The 19891-nt window shown below is 41.6% G+C and overlaps 3 protein-coding genes across 8 annotated transcripts; 2 read left to right on the top strand and 1 right to left on the bottom strand.

The window, feature by feature from the left end:
- On the top strand, positions 1-4360 carry b3galt4 (UDP-Gal:betaGlcNAc beta 1,3-galactosyltransferase, polypeptide 4). Of its 4 annotated transcripts, none has more exons than XM_054788716.1 (4): positions 1-204; positions 492-658; positions 757-933; positions 2074-4360. In XM_054788716.1, exon 4 carries the CDS (start codon positions 2227-2229, stop codon positions 3355-3357), a length of 1131 nt encoding a protein of 376 aa, XP_054644691.1. In that variant the 5' UTR covers positions 1-204; positions 492-658; positions 757-933; positions 2074-2226; the 3' UTR covers positions 3358-4360. The 4 variants fall into 4 exon arrangements, with proteins under 4 accessions (XP_054644691.1, XP_054644684.1, XP_054644674.1 ...); XM_054788726.1 differs by having other exon boundaries at positions 3-160; XM_054788709.1 differs by having other exon boundaries at positions 1-658; positions 2091-4360.
- Positions 3785-13287, bottom strand: wdr46 (WD repeat domain 46). Of its 2 annotated transcripts, none has more exons than XM_054788677.1 (14): positions 13169-13287; positions 12749-12898; positions 12314-12397; positions 12125-12237; positions 11943-12030; positions 11772-11833; positions 9335-9439; positions 9091-9241; positions 8517-8752; positions 6514-6667; positions 6175-6325; positions 5554-5744; positions 5366-5479; positions 3785-5270 (listed from the first exon to the last, which is right to left on the bottom strand). In XM_054788677.1, the coding sequence occupies exons 1-14, from the start codon at positions 13223-13225 to the stop codon at positions 5151-5153; spliced, it is 1776 nt and encodes a 591-aa protein (XP_054644652.1). In that variant the 5' UTR covers positions 13226-13287; the 3' UTR covers positions 3785-5150. The 2 variants fall into 2 exon arrangements, with proteins under 2 accessions (XP_054644652.1, XP_054644661.1); XM_054788686.1 differs by having other exon boundaries at positions 3786-5270; positions 12767-12898.
- LOC129188359 (cytosolic sulfotransferase 2-like) lies at positions 12805-18797 on the top strand. 2 transcript variants are annotated; one of them, XM_054788751.1, is made up of 9 exons: positions 12805-12911; positions 14412-14571; positions 14771-14909; positions 15004-15132; positions 16661-16761; positions 16881-17007; positions 17077-17174; positions 17994-18168; positions 18250-18794. In XM_054788751.1, exons 2-9 carry the CDS (start codon positions 14545-14547, stop codon positions 18375-18377), a joined length of 924 nt encoding a protein of 307 aa, XP_054644726.1. In that variant the 5' UTR covers positions 12805-12911; positions 14412-14544; the 3' UTR covers positions 18378-18794. The 2 variants fall into 2 exon arrangements, with proteins under 2 accessions (XP_054644726.1, XP_054644716.1); XM_054788741.1 differs by having other exon boundaries at positions 16881-17174; positions 18250-18797.
- Positions 18798-19891: the final 1094 nt, after the last annotated feature.

Below are 19891 nucleotides of genomic sequence, written 5' to 3'. Positions count from 1 at the left end.
TAGCTTGCTTTTTTGGCTTTGCAGCATGTTTTTTTATTTATTTTTTTTTTTAGAAAAATCTCACCCAGTTTCAACTCTTGTTCTTCTTTTCCCGCATACTCCGACAGCCAGTCCACCTTAAAAGAACCGTTTTTTTGTTGTTTTTTTTTACTTTAGCTTGGTAAGAGGATGTTGGACTGCCCGTTCGTTTCGCCATAATATGGGGTTAGCAAGCAACATTTAGCTCTTAACTCCTGCTGCATTTGCTGTACGCTCACCTGCAAAACAGCGGCATGTACTACGTAACGCGCTGTTTATGAATTGACTGTCTGCATAACTAAATATGTAACAACAGGATGCATCCTGTTGACAATGATGACAGGTCATCATTGGCTGGACAGCTTGTTCATCACTGTGTTATATGATGCTACCGCTTGTTGTCGCCTGTCGCTCACTGACGTGCATTTAAAAGTGATACCGAATAAATTGTTATGTGTTTATTTCATTTACAGTACAGGAAAGATTTGCGGTGCGCAGAGAACGCGAGAGCAGTGCGCACACGCGCAGTTTAGAGGGAACATTGGACGTAACTATGACACCCATTTTATGATACTAGGTGGTTTTACAAAGTAAACAATTGGTAAAGGATAGTAACAAGAGAAGACCGGAGAGACAGCTGGTATGTTAAGTTACAAACTCTGAAGTAATAAGTAGTAATTTGATGCTATTCCTCTTTGATTTTAAGGTTATCAACCTAACCTGTGCTCCTGTCAATAGTTGAGGTGTGAAATCAAACTCAAGAAAATCTACTGGAGTTGATTTTCCTGCGATCTTCTCGGCCTTTTCAAGTTCAGGCTGGTGAAAGTCCTAAAGAACTTAGCAAGCATCTTTAACACCAACGAAGTCAGTCAAGCCGGACGTGTTCGGACAAAGCAGGGAACAGGAGTTGACAAAGTAAGCTGATAACCACCGTTGCAGTACCGTTTAAACTCTGATTGGGGAATTTAGGTTTTGTTGAGCTGCATCATGATCACAAAGCCCCGGTATGTTGAGCCATTTTTGCAGTACAGGCATCTCCAAATGGAGGTTCAGGTTCAAACCCACTCCGAATACATTTTTTAAATGTTGTGTCATCCAGTCAATGAGACACACTTATCACATATGTTCTTAAGATCACATTTAACTACATGATGATAAAGACAAAATATTAATACCAGTGCATACATGGTGCAATGCAGTTACACTCCACTACAACCACAACAATGTGTGGTTGTAGTGTTTGTTGTCTAAAAAAACGGCTGTCAATTTCAAATTCACCGCCTTAAATTTATTTTACAGTTTGATTAATTGAAGGCCATCTTGGAAAGGGATACATCCCATTTCCTCATGGTTCTGTCCATTTTGGTTTTTTTCCATCTACAATTAGAGTCCTGGTCCCCCTTAGAGCAGGAAGGGGGGGGTTCTCCGTTGCCATTGCTCTCCCTTCTGGCTTGGTTCCCAAGGTAAAGCATTCTGTCCTTGTTCCTGCTCTCGGGATTCTGGACTTTTCTTGTTAAAACTCTTTCTGCAATAACCAGACTCCGCAAATGTTATCTTAGGATAAATACACTCACTTTATGGTCTCTGTGAGATCCCCAACTTATATTGTATGTGTTAACTAAGTCTCTAGCAGGCAAACCGGCACCTCAGTTTACAACTGTACTCTTGTGACCTACATGAGTTCTATGTAATAAATAAGAGCAGAAACTTGATGGAAAAAATGAATAATACAATTATTCATGTCATCAAATGCATGTGTGTGCTATGTGTGTAGTTTACATCTAAACATGGAACCAATATTACTTAAATTACCTCACTGATTTCATCAAAAACTTAGCAATATCTTTAAGCAATACGTGAAATTAGCTCAGATTAATCGACGCAGCTCTTAAAATGTCGCAGAAATCAAAATTTGAGTAGTTTAGTGTGCATGGCCTCGCGATGAGGTCGACCGATTCTTGCAGTACCACCACTCAACCGCTAAGTGTCGTCGTTTTATAACAAGTACCGAAGTGGGTGTGGTTTTTATCACATGTGTTGCAATCTATGTGACAGTGACTACGCCTCTGCAGCAGGATCGACAGTGACATGTGCGCAGCCGTGTACCCCACTTGAGCGAGGCCAGCCGCAGCATCCACAGACAGGACCAGCACCGGCTTTGTTTCCAGGCTTGAGAGAGGAGGGAATGACTGAGGAGAGCCGCAGGGCATGGAGACACGACACAGACCAACGATGGTCGTCAGAGGGCTCTGGGTATGTATTCCTCGGTGCGGGAAACGAAGTAGCCGCTCTGGCCGGTTGTCGGTCTTTTGCGCGGCCACCATAAGCGCCGCTGTCATCGCATTGCTCATTGTAGACGTCATCGAGTCCTGGATCACGTCCATGGGCATGAACGCCATGCTGGAGCCGCATGCTGGTATTTTTCCCCCGCAGAGCGTCCCTCCCACCAGACCCGATGAGTTCCTGCTCATGCCCAGTCCTCTGGTGTGCCAGCGAGCCAAGCCTTATCTCATCACCATGGTTACCACCGCTCCTCCTAACCAGAGGGCACGCCAAGCCATCAGGGACACATGGGGTGGGGAGACCAATGTGAGGGGACTAAGGGTCATGACCCTCTTCATGCTAGGTGTGCCATCTGACATGGGACTGGCCAAGCTGCTTGTTGAGGAGGCCAGGGAGCGAGGAGACCTGATTCAGGGGAGTTTCCTGGACACCTACTCCAACCTGACACTGAAGACATTATCCATGCAGAGCTGGGTCCGCCGCTTCTGCTCCCAGGCTCATTTTATGGCCAAAGTGGACGACGACGTCATGTTCAATCCTAGTGCCCTGCTGCACCTCCTGAATAAAAGCCATAGCCCTTACGAACAAGTAGACTTGTACCTAGGCAGGGTGCATCTACACGTGGCCCCAAACCGTGACCCGGAGAGCAAGCAGTACCTCCCTAAGGGGGCATACCCGCTGTCCGTTTTTCCAGACTACTGCAGTGGTACTGCCTATGTTCTGTCCCGCTCCGCATTGCTCAAAATATCATTAGCTGCCACTTCATCACCTCTATCTACACCTCTTCCCCCTGAAGATGTATTTGTAGGTCTGTGCGCCCGGGCAGCTGGGATATTGCCCACACACTGCCCCCTGTTCTCTGGCGGTCCCGGTGTGCCGTATGGGCGTTGCTGTTACCAGGCCATGGTGTCTGTGCACCATGTCCCACCTAGAGATATGCTGCACTACTGGGCTGACATTCACTCATCACCACCCTGCCCTTGGCTGAGCATGCGAGTGTCACTGAGCTTGTGCAAAGTCAGGGCGCTGCTGGGCTCAGCTCTCGGCCTGTTGTGACTGGATCTTATTGGGGGCTGTGCTTCAGTTCTATACTAAACAGCACATACTATTCAGAGGGTAAAATTTGTATTTTTTTTATAAGATGCATTTTTTGAGGCTCACAAACCACTCTGCAGAAAAGGGACACTTCACTGGAAACTTGGAAATGCGATCCCAGCATCTTTCATCTTTGCACTGGCACACAATGTTACCATGTATATTGTTAACAATAAGTAACAAAAGACTGTGACCATTACAATATGAATACTATTGAGTGAGTAACATTGATTACCTTGTTCAATCGGCAATGCTGATATAATAGAGGGAACGTTTGAACAACTTTGATTATGAAGGCTAAAGAACACATTTGATTAAAAATTGTGACAGTTAGGAAAACTGTATTAGCAGGTCACACAACCCCCAACAACAAGCAATGGCACACAATGTTAATATATTTGGCTTTAATGGCTTCTCCATAGAATTATCACACCCCTGTAGGCTGCATGCCTTCGTATTTGTAACACATGTACTGCACCGTACTTGATCTCAACTGGAAGTGTAGACTTTTAAATCACTGGTATAGTCTATTAGTATTTCTCATACAGAATGTTTCCTGGACAAGCAAAATGTGACCATACAGTATGTCTGCAAATAATTCTGTTAATAAATGTTTACAGTGCAATCTGTATCAAATATATACAAGTATAGTACTTCTGATGAAATTCAAAGTTAAAAGAGCAAACCTGTTAGTTTAGAAGCAGTAGGCAACTGAAATAACAGTAAAAAGGTGTGCTCCATGCCCTCCTGTCCTACTCTAAGCAGTATTTATAATGTGTTTTATGGCAAGAGTAAACATTAGCTCAGCGTTGCATTGATAAGGTGAGGTTCACAAATCTTACAATATAGTTGAACCAAAGCAGCTTTGCTGCATAACAAAGAGAACAATGTGTTTACACTCAGGAAATATGATGAATGGAATGCAGTCAGTCAATAAACATTTACTGTAGATCTTTTCGTTTCCCTGCTTTATTTCAACATGCCATGTTTCAATGATGACTCCCAAGTACTCAAAGCAGACAATATTTTAACAATATTTAACCAGCACCGGGAAATAAATGTCAGGGAACATGAGAAGGCCTGGCAAACTCCTCATAGGGTGATGAAGGTGTGGCTGGCCGTTGACTTCCTTATTTGTGCTAGCACATGCCTTTCACAGCCTATGTTGTGACTTGTGACAGCTTGGTTGTGACTTCAATAATTTGTGACCAGTGGTTCTAAACAGCCATTAAAATGAACTACATAAACATATTGATATATGCATGAAGTCTTGAGTATTATGAGTATTTAGTATGTAGGTGGGGCCACTGTTAGATGGTAAATTATAAACCATTGTTAAATATATAGTGTAATGCCTTGCAACAACCTGCTAAAGAGATGCCACCTGTCACTGATCAAGCCTACAATGTTCCAAGTCAAGCCCATTTATCATTTTCTGTACTAAAGGTTTGACAGTATGTTTATGTCTATTTTATCTGACAAATCTAGTCCGTATGAAAGCATGGTCAAGGTCGGGAGCATGTGCCAGTTAATAGCTGCCTGTGCTGACAAAAAGTGCCTTAGGGGAAAGGCATTAAAAAGTTGCCCCACCACAGCACTCAACATTGATTACGGATGAACATCCCTCATTTAATTAATTTTATCCTTCTGGTTTTGGGGCATGACTTGTTTTGTTCTCACACAGGGGGTGCATTTATAAAATCGTCCCCCCTCACAGGATGTCACAGAGATCTGGCAGCACAATACATCCTCTTCTATTTCCTGAATCTGTCCAGAGCTGATTTTTGGCTTGCTAATGCTGATGCCTTTGATTCCTTTGCTTTTCTTTCCTTCTGCATCTTCATTTTGTCCTCCATACTTTGGACTATTAGAGCCTGGAAGGTGTGAACAAGTTGACCAATGTTCAGCCTCAGTGGATACAAGCACAAAGACACAATATTTGCCCACTGGATTTAATGTGATTACTCACCCTCTTGCCGCCATGAGCCACTTGTTTCTTTCGCCTTTCCACATTGCCAGTTGAGCTGCGACCTTTTTTCTTATACTTGGGGACAAATCTTTCTCTGGCAAGAGGATCAAAGCCCTGAGAAAACAAAAACAGTGTCACAGAGCTATGTAAATACCGTATCTTAACACTTTGAGCCTTCTGAAACTGACCAGAGCTTCCACTCTGTCTTGGTGCCTTTGCTGGAAGGTGGCAACGTCAACCTTTCCCAGTTCTCTGGGGTCTAGACTGATCAAATCAGGCTGGATCTTTTCTAGCAGGGCCTTAACCTCCCATTCCTGCCTCTGTTTGGTACTGCGGTATGGATTTGAATCGAGGCCGTCAAAGTTTGGCTCACCCGCTCCTGGAAATAAGCAAGAAATTTAAATATTATATTTGGACTCCTTATAGTTACAGCTGTATCAGTTACAACCTCTCATCCACATTTTAAATGGGTACAGTCCAAATTTAGGCCAAAAATTATATTTACTTGCTGAAAGTGTGACTTCTGGCTGGAAATGCCACAAGAAATTGGGAAATGAGAAAAAATATATCCCTCATATTTTGAAAAACAACATTCTAAAAGGATGCCGTCTTAAATAATCTAGAGAATTCTAATAAACTGTACATTTTTGGATATGACTACTAAGAAAGCGCATGACCGGTATTGGACTTTTGTATGATTTCCTTCTAAAAGATGTACTTCATCTGATCTAAGTGTGCTTTCACTGAATTTGGCCAGAGTATCAAACATTTGGGCTCAACTGTCAGTATAAATCAAAGGCAGGTCAGACCTGGTACAAGCATGCTAGTGAAGCCTTGTCCATGTCCGACCCCCAGCACATCCTCAAAGGGACAAAAGTGCAGGCCCCAAGCGGCCGCCCGCACTCTGTGAGCCATATAGGGTTTCGTCACTGTGTCAGTGCTCCACACGTCCCTATATACCTGCGGGAGGGAGATTTAACAGTAAAAACAGTGGATTTATCGATGTCATCAGTGAATAGTGTTTGTAGGTGCTTGTGGTAATACAAAGCATTGTTTATTGTTTAGCCAGTACAAATCCCATTCCCAAATTGGACAAGCATTACCTCCGGTACATCAGTTGATTGCTCATGCAACGTGGTGTGACTGACCTGGATGACATCCCCCGTGGCTGCAGACAACAGCCCTCGCTGGCTCAGTGACAAACAGGAAGCTCCCTCAGGTAAGAAGTAGGACTTGACAGGCTGAAATTTTCTGATGTCAAACACCTTCAGTTTTTTGTCCATGCCTGATGTCACCATATATCTGACAAAACAGATCACATGACAATGGTGTCCTCTTGTGGACATGGAGGAAACAGCAGATGGTGGCTAATGACAGACAAGATACACTCATACATAAAAACACATGCACAATCTAATTCCGGGATTTACAAACTGTGGCACAGGGAGTCTCCCCTCTGAGACAACAATACAGCTTGGGCCTCCTCTACTCCACAGAAAGTGATATTCTGGAACATATTTTGTGTTTTTTCTGGTCACCCCAAATGCTGTTTACACACTATGAACAAAAAGTACATTTTGAATTTCAAAATGTTGGCTAGGCAGGTTTGAAAAATATATTTCTTTTTGTTTTCTCATGCTGTCTGTGTTGTATCGAATTGCTTTTGCAAAGCAAAGATTCTCATACATGTAAAATACTATGAAAGCCATACAATACGATTAGTACGGTGCACTACCAATAACCATCCATAACTACAGTGGTGTAAAAAAGTGTTTGTCCCCTTCCTGATTTCTTATTTTGGTGCATGTTTGTCACTTAATTGTTTCAGATCATCAAACAAATTTAAGTATTTAGTCAATGACAATGCAACCGAACACAAAATGCTGTTTTTAAATGAAACTTTTTTTTTGTTGTTAAGAGAGGAAAAATCCAAACGTACATGGACCTGTGTGAAAGAGTGATTGCACTCCCCCATTAAAACATAACTGAGATCTATCAGTCTGGAAAAGGTTAAAGCCATTTCTAAAGCTTTGGGACTCCAGCGAACCACAGTGAGAGCAATTATCCACAAATTGTGAAAACAATGAACAGTGTTGAGCCTTCCCAGGAGTGGCTGGCCAACTAAAATGACCCCTAGAGCGCAGCGACAACTCATCCAAAAGGTCACAAAAGAACCCATCCAACAACATCCAAAGAACTGCAGGCCTCACTTGCCTCAGTTAAGGTCAGTGTTCATGAGTCCATCATAACAAAGACACTGGCCAAAAACGGCCTGCATGGCTGAGTTCCAATACCAAAACCACCGCTGAACAAAAAGAACATTAAGGATTGCCTCAATTTCCCCAAGACTTTTGGGAAAATACGCTGTGGCAAAAATTGAACTTTCTGGAAAGTGTGTGTCCCATTACATCTGCCGTAAAAGTAATTCCACATTTCAGAAAAACAACATCATACCAACAGTAAAATATAGTGGTGGTAGTGTGATGGTCTCGGGCTGTTTTGCAGCTTCATGACCTGGAAGACTTACTGTAAATGCAACCATGCATTTTGCTGTGACCTCAAGCTGAAACCAACTTGGGTTCTGCAGCAAGACAATGATCCAAAACACACCAGTAAGTCCACCTCTGAGTGGCTGAAGAAAAACAAAATGAAGACTTTGGTGTGTCCCAGTCAAAGTCCTGACCTGAATCCTATGGCGATGCTGTGGCATGACCTTAAAAAGGCGCTTCAGGCTGGATGTGGCTGAATTATAACAATTCTGTGTGCCCAAATTCCTCCACAGCGCTGTAAGAGACTCATTCCAAGTTATCGCAAGCGCTTGACTGCAGTTGTTGCTAAGGTTGGCCCAACGAGTAATTAGGTCTAGGGGGCAATCACTTTTTCCACACAGGGCCATGTAGGTTTAGATTTATTTTTCTCCCTTAATAATAAAAACTTCCATTTAAAAACTGCATTTTGTGTTCAGTTGTGTTGTCATTGACTAATATTTAAATTAGTTTGATGATACAAACCATTTCAGTGTGACAAACATGCAAAAAAGAAGAAATCAGGAAGGGGGCAAACACTTTTTCACACAACTATTTCTGTACCACTCATCCCAAATACCCAAACACACCCTCACTCGTAACAATGACAATATCTGTTGACTCACGTTCCCGTCTTGTCCACGGTGACAGACCGCACTCCTCCTTGGTGACAGAGCATCTTGACAACAGCTTCTTTTTGATTGGGCGACCAGAGGGTGACTGTGCCGTTAGGGTGGCCGAGGTGGATAATGGCATTGTAGGGATTCTGGCACATCACATCAAGGCGTCCCATCTTGGTGCAGATGGTTGCCACCTCTTTACCCACAGACACGTCAAGGTATTGTAGGAAACTTGTAGCGCTCTAAACACAGAACAACTTAACCACAACACATCACAGCAGGGTTTTCACAATACACTTACTAAAGACAAAGGCAATCGACGGATACAGAATGCAAAAATAAAATATGGCGTTGGTGCGCCCTTTGCAGCAGCTTTAACAGCTTCCACTCTTCTGGGAAGACCTTCTAAAAGATGCTGGAGTTTGTGACTGTCTATGGCAATTTTTGTCCATTTATCCAGAAGACCTTTAGTGATGGCAGAGGTCACAAATACTTGCTCACAATCTGTGCTCTGCAAAACCCTGTAAAGGTGTTTGTTATGCTAGTCGTTATGCTAATTTGTAATAAATCATAAACCTACAGCTGTAGCAAGCAAAAAGTGGTAGGGCAGAAACTGCATGCGAAGGATGTCGTTGAACTTGCGGATGCAGTGAAGTTCTATTCCATTTGAGTCGTAGATGTACAGCCACTTCTTCTGAGCCACTGCGAACATTGTCTCAGTGTGAAGCCATCTGAAATGTGCAAGTTTATATCAATTATTGTTATTTAGTATAGGAATTGGACGAAATATGCGTTTTATATGTGTGAATCTGCGAAAGCCTTACCGAACATCATTGATGGACTCCATCACGTTTATCTCACACATTAGCTGTTTTGATTGCCAGTCCACACAAGCGACATGGCCTCTCCTCCCACCAAGAAGCAGGTGACTAAATCAAAACATTGATGCGCACAAATGAGCACCAACAACAGACAAAAATATTCACATGTACCGGTACATACACTCCTGATCAAAATCTTAAGACCAGTTGAAACATTGCCATCTTAATGAGGTTTTAAGTAGAGCTAAACATATGAGAAAACAAGAAGGGGGAGTGAGACAAAAAGCACTTTGAAAAAGTAATTTATTGAAAACATCGCTCAAAAAAATAACAATAAACTCTCCAAACCAGAACAAAAAATGTTCTCAGTAGGACTCAGTAATGACTAGCTCCACCGTTCTTGTTAATCACTTCAAAAATTGGTTTGGGCATGCTTGATGCGAGTGTTTCCAGGAGGCTAGTGGGAACATTGCTCCAAATGTTGAAGATGGCTTCACCAAGGGCATCAACTGTCTGGAACTGATGGCCATTTTTATAAACTTCCCTTGCCATCCATCTCCAAATGTTCTCTATGGGATTTAAATCAGGGAACATGCAGGATGGTCCAAAAGAGTGATGTTATTCTCCCTGAAGAAGTCCTTGGTCAAGCGAGCACTGTGAACTGCAGCGTTGTCCTGTTGAAAAACCCAGCTGTTACCACACAGACGAGGGCCCTCAGTCATGAGGGATGCCCGCTGCAACATCTGCACATAAGCAGCCACCATTTGACGACCCTGCACCACCTGAAGCTCCAGTGTTCCACTGAATGAAAAAGCACCCCAGATCATGATGGACCCCCCTCCACTGTGCCGGGTAGAAAACATCTCAGGTGGGATCTCCTTGTCATGCCAGTAACGTTGGAAGCCATCTGGACCGTCAAGGTTACATTTTTTCTCATCAGAGAATAAAACTTTTTTCCACCTTTCAATGTCCCATGTTTGATCCTCCCTGGCAAAGTCTAAACGGGCAGTTTTGTGGCATTGAAGGAGACGAGGTCTTTGAATTCCTTTTTTGTTTTTTAAGCCCTTTTCCAGCAGATGCCGTCTGATGGTTATTGCGCTGCAGTCAGCACCTGTAAGGGCCTTAATGTGGGTGGAACACAGCCCAGTGTCTTGATGGACAGCCAATCGGATCCTCTGGCTCAGCGCAGGTGTGATTTTTTTTGGGTCTACCACTTGACTTTTTTGTTCCATAATGCTCAGAATCTTTCAAAAAACTTGAAATGACTGATTTACTGCTCCCACCCTCAGCAGCAATGGCACGCTGCGAGAGGCCTTGCTTATGCAGCTCAACAATCCGACCACATTCAAAAAGAGAAAGCTTCTTAGCTTTAGCCATCAGGAGGGCATGACAGTGTGAATGCCTGACAGAAAATGAAAATTTTGAGCAGATTTGGGCTTTTATAGCCTGTGGTCTTAAACTTTTGATCAGCTGATAAACATCCTATTTCAGTTTACTTGTTTTCAATAAATTACTTTTTCAAAATGCTTTTTGTCTCACTCCCCCTTCTTGTTTTTGCATATTGTAGCACTACTTAAAAACTCATTAAGATCCAAATGTGCAAAATGCAAATTCTAGCAATTTTTCAACTGGTCTTAAGATTTTGATCAGGAGTGTATAAGCCCAAAATGTTTCATAACCTGGCCAAAGTGTATTTGTATTCGGTGAATATGTTCTTCTTGCTGGATATGTCACAGCAAAAGAGTTGTTGTTTTTTTTAATTACAGTTCTATACATATTGAATATAATTCATGTATGATTTACTTTATTACTATCCCTGAACATAACGTTTTAGAGTCTTTTTCCACTTTCCTGGCCCTGTGTGAAAACGTGATTGAAAGTCCTGACCTGAATCCTACTCAGATGCTGTGGCATGACCTTAAAAAGGCCTCCAATGTGGCTGAATTACAACAATTCTGCAAAGAATAGTGGGCCAAGATTCCTACACAGCGCTGTAAGAGACTCATTGCAGGCTACCACAAACGCTTGATTGCCCTGTTGCTGCTAAGGGTGGTCCAACCAGTTAAGTTTAGGGGCAATCACTTTTTCCACACAGGGCCATGTAGGTTTGGATTTTTTTTCTCCTTTATAAAAGTTTAATTTAAAAACAAAATTTTATGTTCAGTTGTGTTGTCATTGTCTAATATTTAAATTTGTTTGATGATCTGTAACATTTAAGTGGGCAAACATGCAAAAAAATAAAAATAAAAATAAATCAGGAAGGAGGGCAAACACTTTTTCCGCACCACTGTATGTTGATCTGCTACAACATCAGTCAGCCGTGTGTACCACTACACTACCAGTGACCTTCTTTTGCCTTGTGCCATTTGATAAAAACTGATATAACGTCAATACATTCAAAGAACTGGCAGAATATGTCAAGAGAAAGTGGGGCACTGACCGTCCAGTCTTGCTGTAATCTAGCCGATACGGTCCAAACTGAGACAGGTTCAAGTTAAAATACTGCAAACAAAGTTAGCATAGACATTTGAAAAGAATTTACACAATTTCATGGTCACAAATTCTATCAACCACTACAAAGCACAACTACACACAGGAGGACAGTCCCCACCTTAGCTCCAGAGGTTATATCCACAGCCTCTGCAATATCATGCTGTGAGATTGTACATGTGTCCTCGTCTTTGTCTCCTTCTAGAAACCTGATATTGGAGACAAATTGTTGCAGCTTTCAACAAAGTCTTATTTTCAGACAAAAATCTTAAAAAGTGAGACATGAAGAAGCAAATGCTTTACCCCGCTTCTTCTGGGAGTAGAAGGTCAAACCGGGCCGCTTGTTTTTGGGCCAATTTTGAGGTTTCATCTGATTGAGCAATGGCAGCTCTCAGCTTGAAATATTTCTTCGAGATCTACAACAAAAAGAATAAAGTGATTAACAGGCAACAGCTAAACTGGCATATTCAAAAGAAATATTAGAGTTTTGACCTGCTCTTTCGATTTCTCTTTCCTTGCAAACTTCTTCATCCTGGCCTTTGGAATAGGAGCAGGTCCTGGGAAAGGATCCCGTTTCTGACAGAGTGTGAGAACAACTGGGTAAGTGTTTTACAGCCCAAAGAATAAATAAGCATTGCAGTACTTGAACAAACATTCTGTATTTGATACAGACTGTAAGCATTTGCATACATGGATACTTCTCACCATCTTTGTCACTGTTTTAAAATATAGCTTTATTACTGACAATTTTATATTTTGGTACTGGTAATGATGTGGAATAGGAAACAGGAGGACCATGATGCTTTTGCCTTTACATTTACAATTTGGTATGGCAATCTGAGCCCTCATTGTTGGTGTGTCAGAGCACACAGTAAGCATTTCTACAGGACAACAGTTGCTTAATATTAGACATTGTAACAGTCTTACTCCGGATATGATTTTTACCCCATGTCCCTGGTCGTCTTGGTTCTTCCTCTTTGCGGCTGACATTGTTCTGAGATTCTGATGCTGTTTGTCGCCAGTCTTTTCTCCACTTTGGTTGCCATATTTCTGCTGGTGCCAGTAACGAACTGGAGTCTGTCAAAAAGAAGTAAGTTTAGCTGAGGTTTTTAGTCAAACTCATGGACGTTAAAAGGTATGTAGCATTGGGTAGGAGACCGATAACAGCTCTGTGTTTAGCAACACGCGTTGTTAGAGAGCGAACAGCTCTGTGTTTAGCAACACGAGTTGTTAAAGAGCGACCATGTTGAACTGTGTCTCTTGGTTTAATATTATTTCTATGTCAATCGACAACAGCCATCGACTTAAACAGTGGCTATAGCGTTCTCATATCTTAAATACGGTTACCTTTTTCTTTCTTCCCACGTGTAAATCTGCCGCCGTATCTTCGCTGGCAGCCGCCATCTTTTTTGTGTACGTTTTCTGCAAGTGACGTCACTTCTGGTAGTAGTGGCCCAGAGAAATACAGTGCGGATCCGATACCAAGTAAATATAGGGCCGATAGCGAAACTAACAGTGACGGTGGAAATGCATCATGTAATTTCCATCTTCAGCATTTGCGCGTCACTTACTGCACAATTGTAGAGGTATAAAGTTATACTATAACTATAGGAACAAGTTTTCAATTCCGTGATGGTTATCCGTTCATCTTTTGAAAATAAAATGCTAACATCCCGTCCGAGCTCGTGTTGCTGGAAACATAATTCTTTAAGTACTGACACGTGAAAGGAAATACATTTATTAGCCATATGTCGGATTCTTTCACTTGTGTGCATTGCTTTTCCCATAAGTAAACAGTCATATCAGCGAATGAATCCTTTGAAGTTTCACCGCAAACATCCGCTCTCAACACGGAAATGCAGTGCGCTTAATGTAAATGGTTTTGCGTTGCGTTATCGGCTGAGTATTAATCTTATACTGATACTTCCTTCGGTATTGATATTATCGATCGTTTTTTACCCCATCATTCTATAGACCCAGTGCATACTTTATAAACTTTAACCTACAATTTTAAATAAACCTTATGAGCACATATGTTACCCAGAAATATTTTTATAATTATTTAATGCTCCTGTTACTTCGAAATTGACCGTTAAAGTGATCCGTCGAACTATGTAGTTTGTTCAAGCTTGTAATATTGGCTTGGCATGCCTTGTTTGAGAATCCATCCATGCATCCATCAATTTTCTATGCCGCTTGGTTTGAGAATCGTTGTTCTCAATTGTTTGGTTATTCCACACACACACACACACATACACGCATCCATTCCTCTCGCAGAAGTGACATGTTTTTTTTTTATCATGTGAATTCAGTTTTGGAGTGAGGGCAGGCAATGCCAATGGAAAAGGTTTTGTAGCATATTTCGCTGTACACAGCATGCTGTTTCTAGTTGGTGTTTTGTGTGGTCTTTTCCTCCCATAGCTTCCGCTGAACAATCACAGAAAAAATGTTTGGATGTGCGCCAAGACTCACCCCACTTACCCCGTTTCACTTGCACCCCTCCACACACACACACACACACACACACACACACACACACACGCACACACACACACACACACACAAAACTGCGTGTGTTTTGTCTATGCAGCTGGAAGGGGCTGGAGATAACATCGCTGCAAGGGTCCACCCTTTTACCGCAGCAGAAAACAGAGAGGGGAAATAGTTGACTCTGCTGGGAAAGTTTTGTTTGGAGTGTTGGAGTGGAGAAAATAACTTCAAATATGTCACAAACATCTGCAGCAATTAAGGTATGTGTGTCCTGACATGCAGGTAAGCTTTCTTTATGAGTGTGATTTTTATGGAGTGCTTGTCATGAAGATTTATGTCTGTCTTTAAAGTGTCTTTTACTGGGTAAGTCAAAACAACACTAATCCCTACTGTACTTATGTATTTCTGCTTGGTTTTCCCATAATGGCTTTGATTTGTTTTGTTTTGTTTTTTTCAAAGATGGATTCATCCTTCCGGGCAAAACTGTTTGATTTCCATGGAGTCTCAATGACCCGCTATTTCACAGACAACTGGGACGATGTTCAAAACTTTCAGGCCAGGCCGGATGACATCCTTATTGCGACATATCCCAAAGCAGGTGAACTGACAAACATAAGCCTGTAAAGCTCCTAAAAATGTTTACGCATTGTACAAAAAGGGCTTTGAGATGAGCTGTTTTCTGTCTCCTCTAGGAACCACATGGGTCTCCTGCATCCTAGATCTCCTTCATTTTGGTCAAGCTTCTCCAGAGCGGCAGACATCCATCTCAATCTATGACAGAGTGCCTTTTTTGGAGATGGCAGTCCCGTCTGTTCCAAAAGGTTGAACCATTAAACTCATATACTTACATCTGTATTTGGTGTTTGCATGTTCTGCCTTTGCTTCAGTGGGTTGTTTCCGGGGTGTGCCAGCTTCCTCCCACAGTCCAAAACACGCATTTACGGGTAATTGGCGACTCTAAATTTGATATACAGCATATGTAAATGTGAGCGTGAATGGCTGGTTGTCTATATGTGGCCTGTGATTGACTGGTGATGAGTCCAGGGTGTACCCCACCTCTCAGCTGAAGCCACCTGGGATAGGCTTCGGCTCACCCATGACCGTAATGAGGAGAAGCGGTATAGAAAAAATATGGATGATCTTTTTGCTACATTAGTCAACAACATATTCGACTACTTAAAGGCATAAAGGGAGTGAACATTTGAACGTACTTCTATCATTATATCCCATCTCTTCCTGCGCTGACGTAATACATGCACAAGTTATGTTTGTTGTTAGTTAATGATAGCAATTTGGCAAAGTTTAGCTACTAACGTTAGCTAGCATTGAATGTATAGCATATCACAGGGGTGTCCAAAGTGTGACATGGGGGCCATTTGCGGCCCGCAGCTGTTTCTTTACTGGCCTGTGGCACATTCTAAAACTATAAATTAACAAGCAGTAATCTTACAAGAATAATGGCAAAAATATCAGAGAAAAAAGTTGTAATCTAACGGAAAAAAGACATAATTTGATAAGAATGAAGTTGTAGTATGATTAGAAAAAATCACGTCATTTTACTCACATAAAGTTCAAATGTTAAAAGTAAAAATACCGTATTTTTTTAAGTTGTAATGTTTAGACAAACAAATAAAATAAAGTTGTAATGTTTGGAACATTAGGTTGGGGAAAAAGTTACAGTATTACAAGAATAAAGTCAAAATATTATGGAATAATTATTATGGAATAAAGTTCTAATTTAGAGAACAAAAAAGTTGAAATATTTGGAAAATAAAAAAAAACAACAGCAAATAACCAAAACAAAACCGAAGACCGAAGTTCATACAAATAATAAGTTTTTTCACCTACTGTATATCACAAAGCTGAGATGCAGGCTATTTTTTCTTGAAATATATATCAATTCTTTGCATATCTATATGGGTTGGTTTACAAAAAATGTCAAAGTGGCCCATCCTTTCATTTTTCAGTATGTGGCCCAACATGACTGCAAACTGTTGATCACCCCTATGAGATTGCTGTTGTGTGTGTGTGTGTGTGTGTGTGTATGCCAAGGACATGTAGGTGAATCTCAACAGCTGTGAGTGATAGCCATGAACGGCAATTATTTTATTTGAGCTGAATTCAAATTTATGCGAATTTTCATGTAGTTTAATTTGGAATTGTGAAAAATATAGAAATTTTACTGTACAATGTGTTCTTTTAAACCACCATTGGAAACATGGGTTTCAAAAAATTCAATTAGGAACAAGTGGCTAAAAAAAAAGTTCCTTCAGTTAGTTAACTAGCTTCGTGTGTGATCAAATTTTAAAAGTTAGCATTTCTCACCTTCTTCCCTGCATCCTCACACAGGTACAGAACTGGCAGACAAGCTTGTCACTTCGCCTCGACTCATCAAAACTCATTTTCCAGTCCAGTTTGTGCCAAAATCCTTTTGGGAGCAAAACTGCAGGGTAGCATGTCTGTTATTCATATGATCTACTGTATTTATGTGCACATTTCCCACATAAATTTTAAGCATGCATATGCAGTGTAACATCCATATAACAAAACATATTTTCTTTTTCTCTAGATTGTTTATTTGGCTCGTAACGCTAAAGACAGTGTGGTGTCATATTTCCACTTTGATCGCATGAACATGGCAGAGCCCGAACCCGGAGATTGGAGCATCTTCCTTCAGAGATTTATGCAAGGAAAGAGTAGGTGCATTAAGAATTACAATGATACATCACCTCCACAGTCTTCATATGCATTTTCTGTGGTTCCAGTGGTGTTTGGATCTTGGTATGATCATGTGAACGGCTGGTGGAAGAAGAAGCACACTTATTCAAAGCTCCATTACATGTTCTATGAAGATCTGACCGAGGTACTTCACTAGACTGAGGTGGAGAGGGTGAAAACCTTCAAGTTCCTTGGCACACACATCAGCGAGGACCTCACCTGGTCTCACAACACCCAACAAATTATGAAGAAGTCCCAAAGGAGACTGTACTTCCTGAGAAGACTGAGGAAATTTGGCATGCCCACCAAAATCCTGAGTTGCTTCTACAGATGCACTATGGAAAGTGTCCTTACTGCCTCCATCACTGTTTGGTACGGTAACTGTACAACACGTGATAGGAAGGCACTCCAGCGGGTGATCAAGACCTCACAGAACATTGTTGGGGTAGCCCTCCCCTCAATGCAAGACATTTATAAATCTAGAGTCCTACGCAGAACACACAACCTCATCAAGGACAGCACACATCCACAACACTCATTATTCACACTCCTACCGTCAGGCAGAGGCTACAGGAGTTTAAAGTCCAGGACCACAAGGCTGGCAAACAGCTTTTACCCACAGGCCATCAGGCTTCTCAACAAAGCACTCACACACGCCGCACGCAACACACGCACACACTCATAGCACTTTATTTATTTATTTATTTATTTATTTGTATTAATGTCTCTTCTGTTGTTGTTGCTTAATTTATTGGTATTTATGTTACTTATGTTCTTATTCTTTCTTGTGTTTTCTTTCTTTTCTTGGGAGAATGAACGGAATAAGAATTTCATTGCATAGTATAACTGCCTGTTTTACTATGCACATGACAATAAAACTCTTGAATCTTGAATCTTGTTTTGGCCACTGCTCGTGTTTCCAGCAATAGTAACAGCCATTGTTTGTCAACCAATGTATTTGCAGGACACTGGACGTGAAATGGACAAACTCTGCAGCTTTGTTGGTTTGTCTCCTTCGGATGAGCAGAAGAAAAGCATCGCTGGCATGGTGCAATTTGATAATATGAAAAAGAACAACATGGCCAACCACTCATCAATTTCAGTGATGGATTTCAAAATTTCACACTTCATGCGAAAAGGTAATGGCATCAAAAAATAATTGTATGTTGTACGAAATTGAAATGAGATCAAAATGATTGATTGTCAATGTCCACACGCAGGAAAAGTTGGTGACTGGAAGAACCACTTCACTGTGGCTCAGAATGAACACTTTGACGAAGACTACAAGAGAAAAATGACAGATCCCACACTTAAGTTTCGTACTGAAATTGATATTGCTTCTTTTTAAACAGTATTTGAAGGTGACTTAAGATTCGTTGAGAAAAAAGTTACTGAAGAATGTCTCTTGTCTGTACTAATCAGGGCCGTTTCTTGCTGTATAGGCCAGGGGTTGGCATTCTTTAGCATCCAAAGAGCCATTTTGCCTTCCAGTAATAAATTGTCATCAATAACCATTATATTTGTCCTATCCGTGCCTGTCTTTGCAGAGAGAGGCATTCTTTCATTTTCTAAATCATTTCTTGTTTATGTTTTAACTGGGAGAATAGATGCTGTCATGATTTTAGGAACGATTCTTTCATGCATTCTCCATCTGTAAACGGCTTCCCCGTCCTTCCGATCTGATGTGTAGCCTGGTGTTGCACTTTCCAAACGACTTTCCAAAAAACATAAACAGCCTATTTCAGTTTAATTGTTGTTTTCAATAAATTACTTTTTCAAAATGCTTTTTGTCTCACTCACCCTTCTTGCTTTTGGATATTGTAGTTTTACTTAAAACCTCATTAAGATCCAAATGTGAAAAATGCAAATTCTAGCAATTTTTTACTGGTTTTAAGATTTTGATCAGGAGTGTATGTCACGTTAATGTGAGCTATAGAATAAACACAGCATAATCTGTTATTCGCTGTTCAACTGTGCTAATTTAGAAACGTTCTCAATTGCCAACGTGTGATGGGAGAACTTTGAGAGGCGCTGGCCGAGATAAAACATTTGTTATTTTATTTTGATGAGATGAAGGACAAGTTTAAATTTACAAACCATGAATCCATCCGTCCGATTCAATGATGGGTTCTGTTGTTTGACAAAAATAGCTTCCTTTACTCCTCTTTCAAACCATCTGTTTTCTTTGGCCAAAATCTTTACCTCGCTCTCCTCAAAAAAGTGATTGGTTGCTTTAAGGTGTAGATGAACTGCTGATTGAGGCCCACTAGAATTGTCCCTGCGATGTTGATAAAGCCTTTTTTGGAGCATTTGCTTAGTTTCCCCAATGCAGTGCTCTTTGCATTCCTCATCTTTACAGTGGATGGAATAGACCACATTGCTCTGTCGCAGATGGGTTGGTGGCCTTTACGTCGATCGCGAGCTACCGGTAGATCGCCAAGGTAGTTTGGGTCGATCGCATAAACGTCACTTTGTAGTTGTCATATGACATCAGTCAGCTGACATTAAGCTCCCCTCCTGATTCACGCTTGCTCCGCCTGGCTTTCTCAGGATGGAGAGAGTGGAAGTCGCTAATGAGTGATGGGTCCAGGATGCAGGAGCGGGAGCCCCATGACCGTTCCTCTGGTCCGTATCCCTCCCAGTTGACCAAAAACTGCACCCCCCTGGAGTCCAATACGGCTCTCACCGTGTATGCTGGGGAACCATCGACCGTGCGTGGAGGGGGTGGAGCCTCGGCAGGAGGGCACAGCGGGCTGGAAGATACTGGTTTCAGCTGTGAGACATGGAACACGGGGTGTACCTTGAGAGCGGGTGGTAGCTTGAGTTTGATGGCGGACTAGCTGATTATAGAGTCAATGGTGT

Source organism: Dunckerocampus dactyliophorus, chromosome 1, assembly GCF_027744805.1.
Source record: "Dunckerocampus dactyliophorus isolate RoL2022-P2 chromosome 1, RoL_Ddac_1.1, whole genome shotgun sequence".
Classification (NCBI taxonomy): domain Eukaryota; kingdom Metazoa; phylum Chordata; class Actinopteri; order Syngnathiformes; family Syngnathidae; genus Dunckerocampus; species Dunckerocampus dactyliophorus.
The sequence above is the reverse complement of the archived record's forward strand: the minus strand, read 5'-3'. Positions and strand labels throughout refer to the sequence as shown.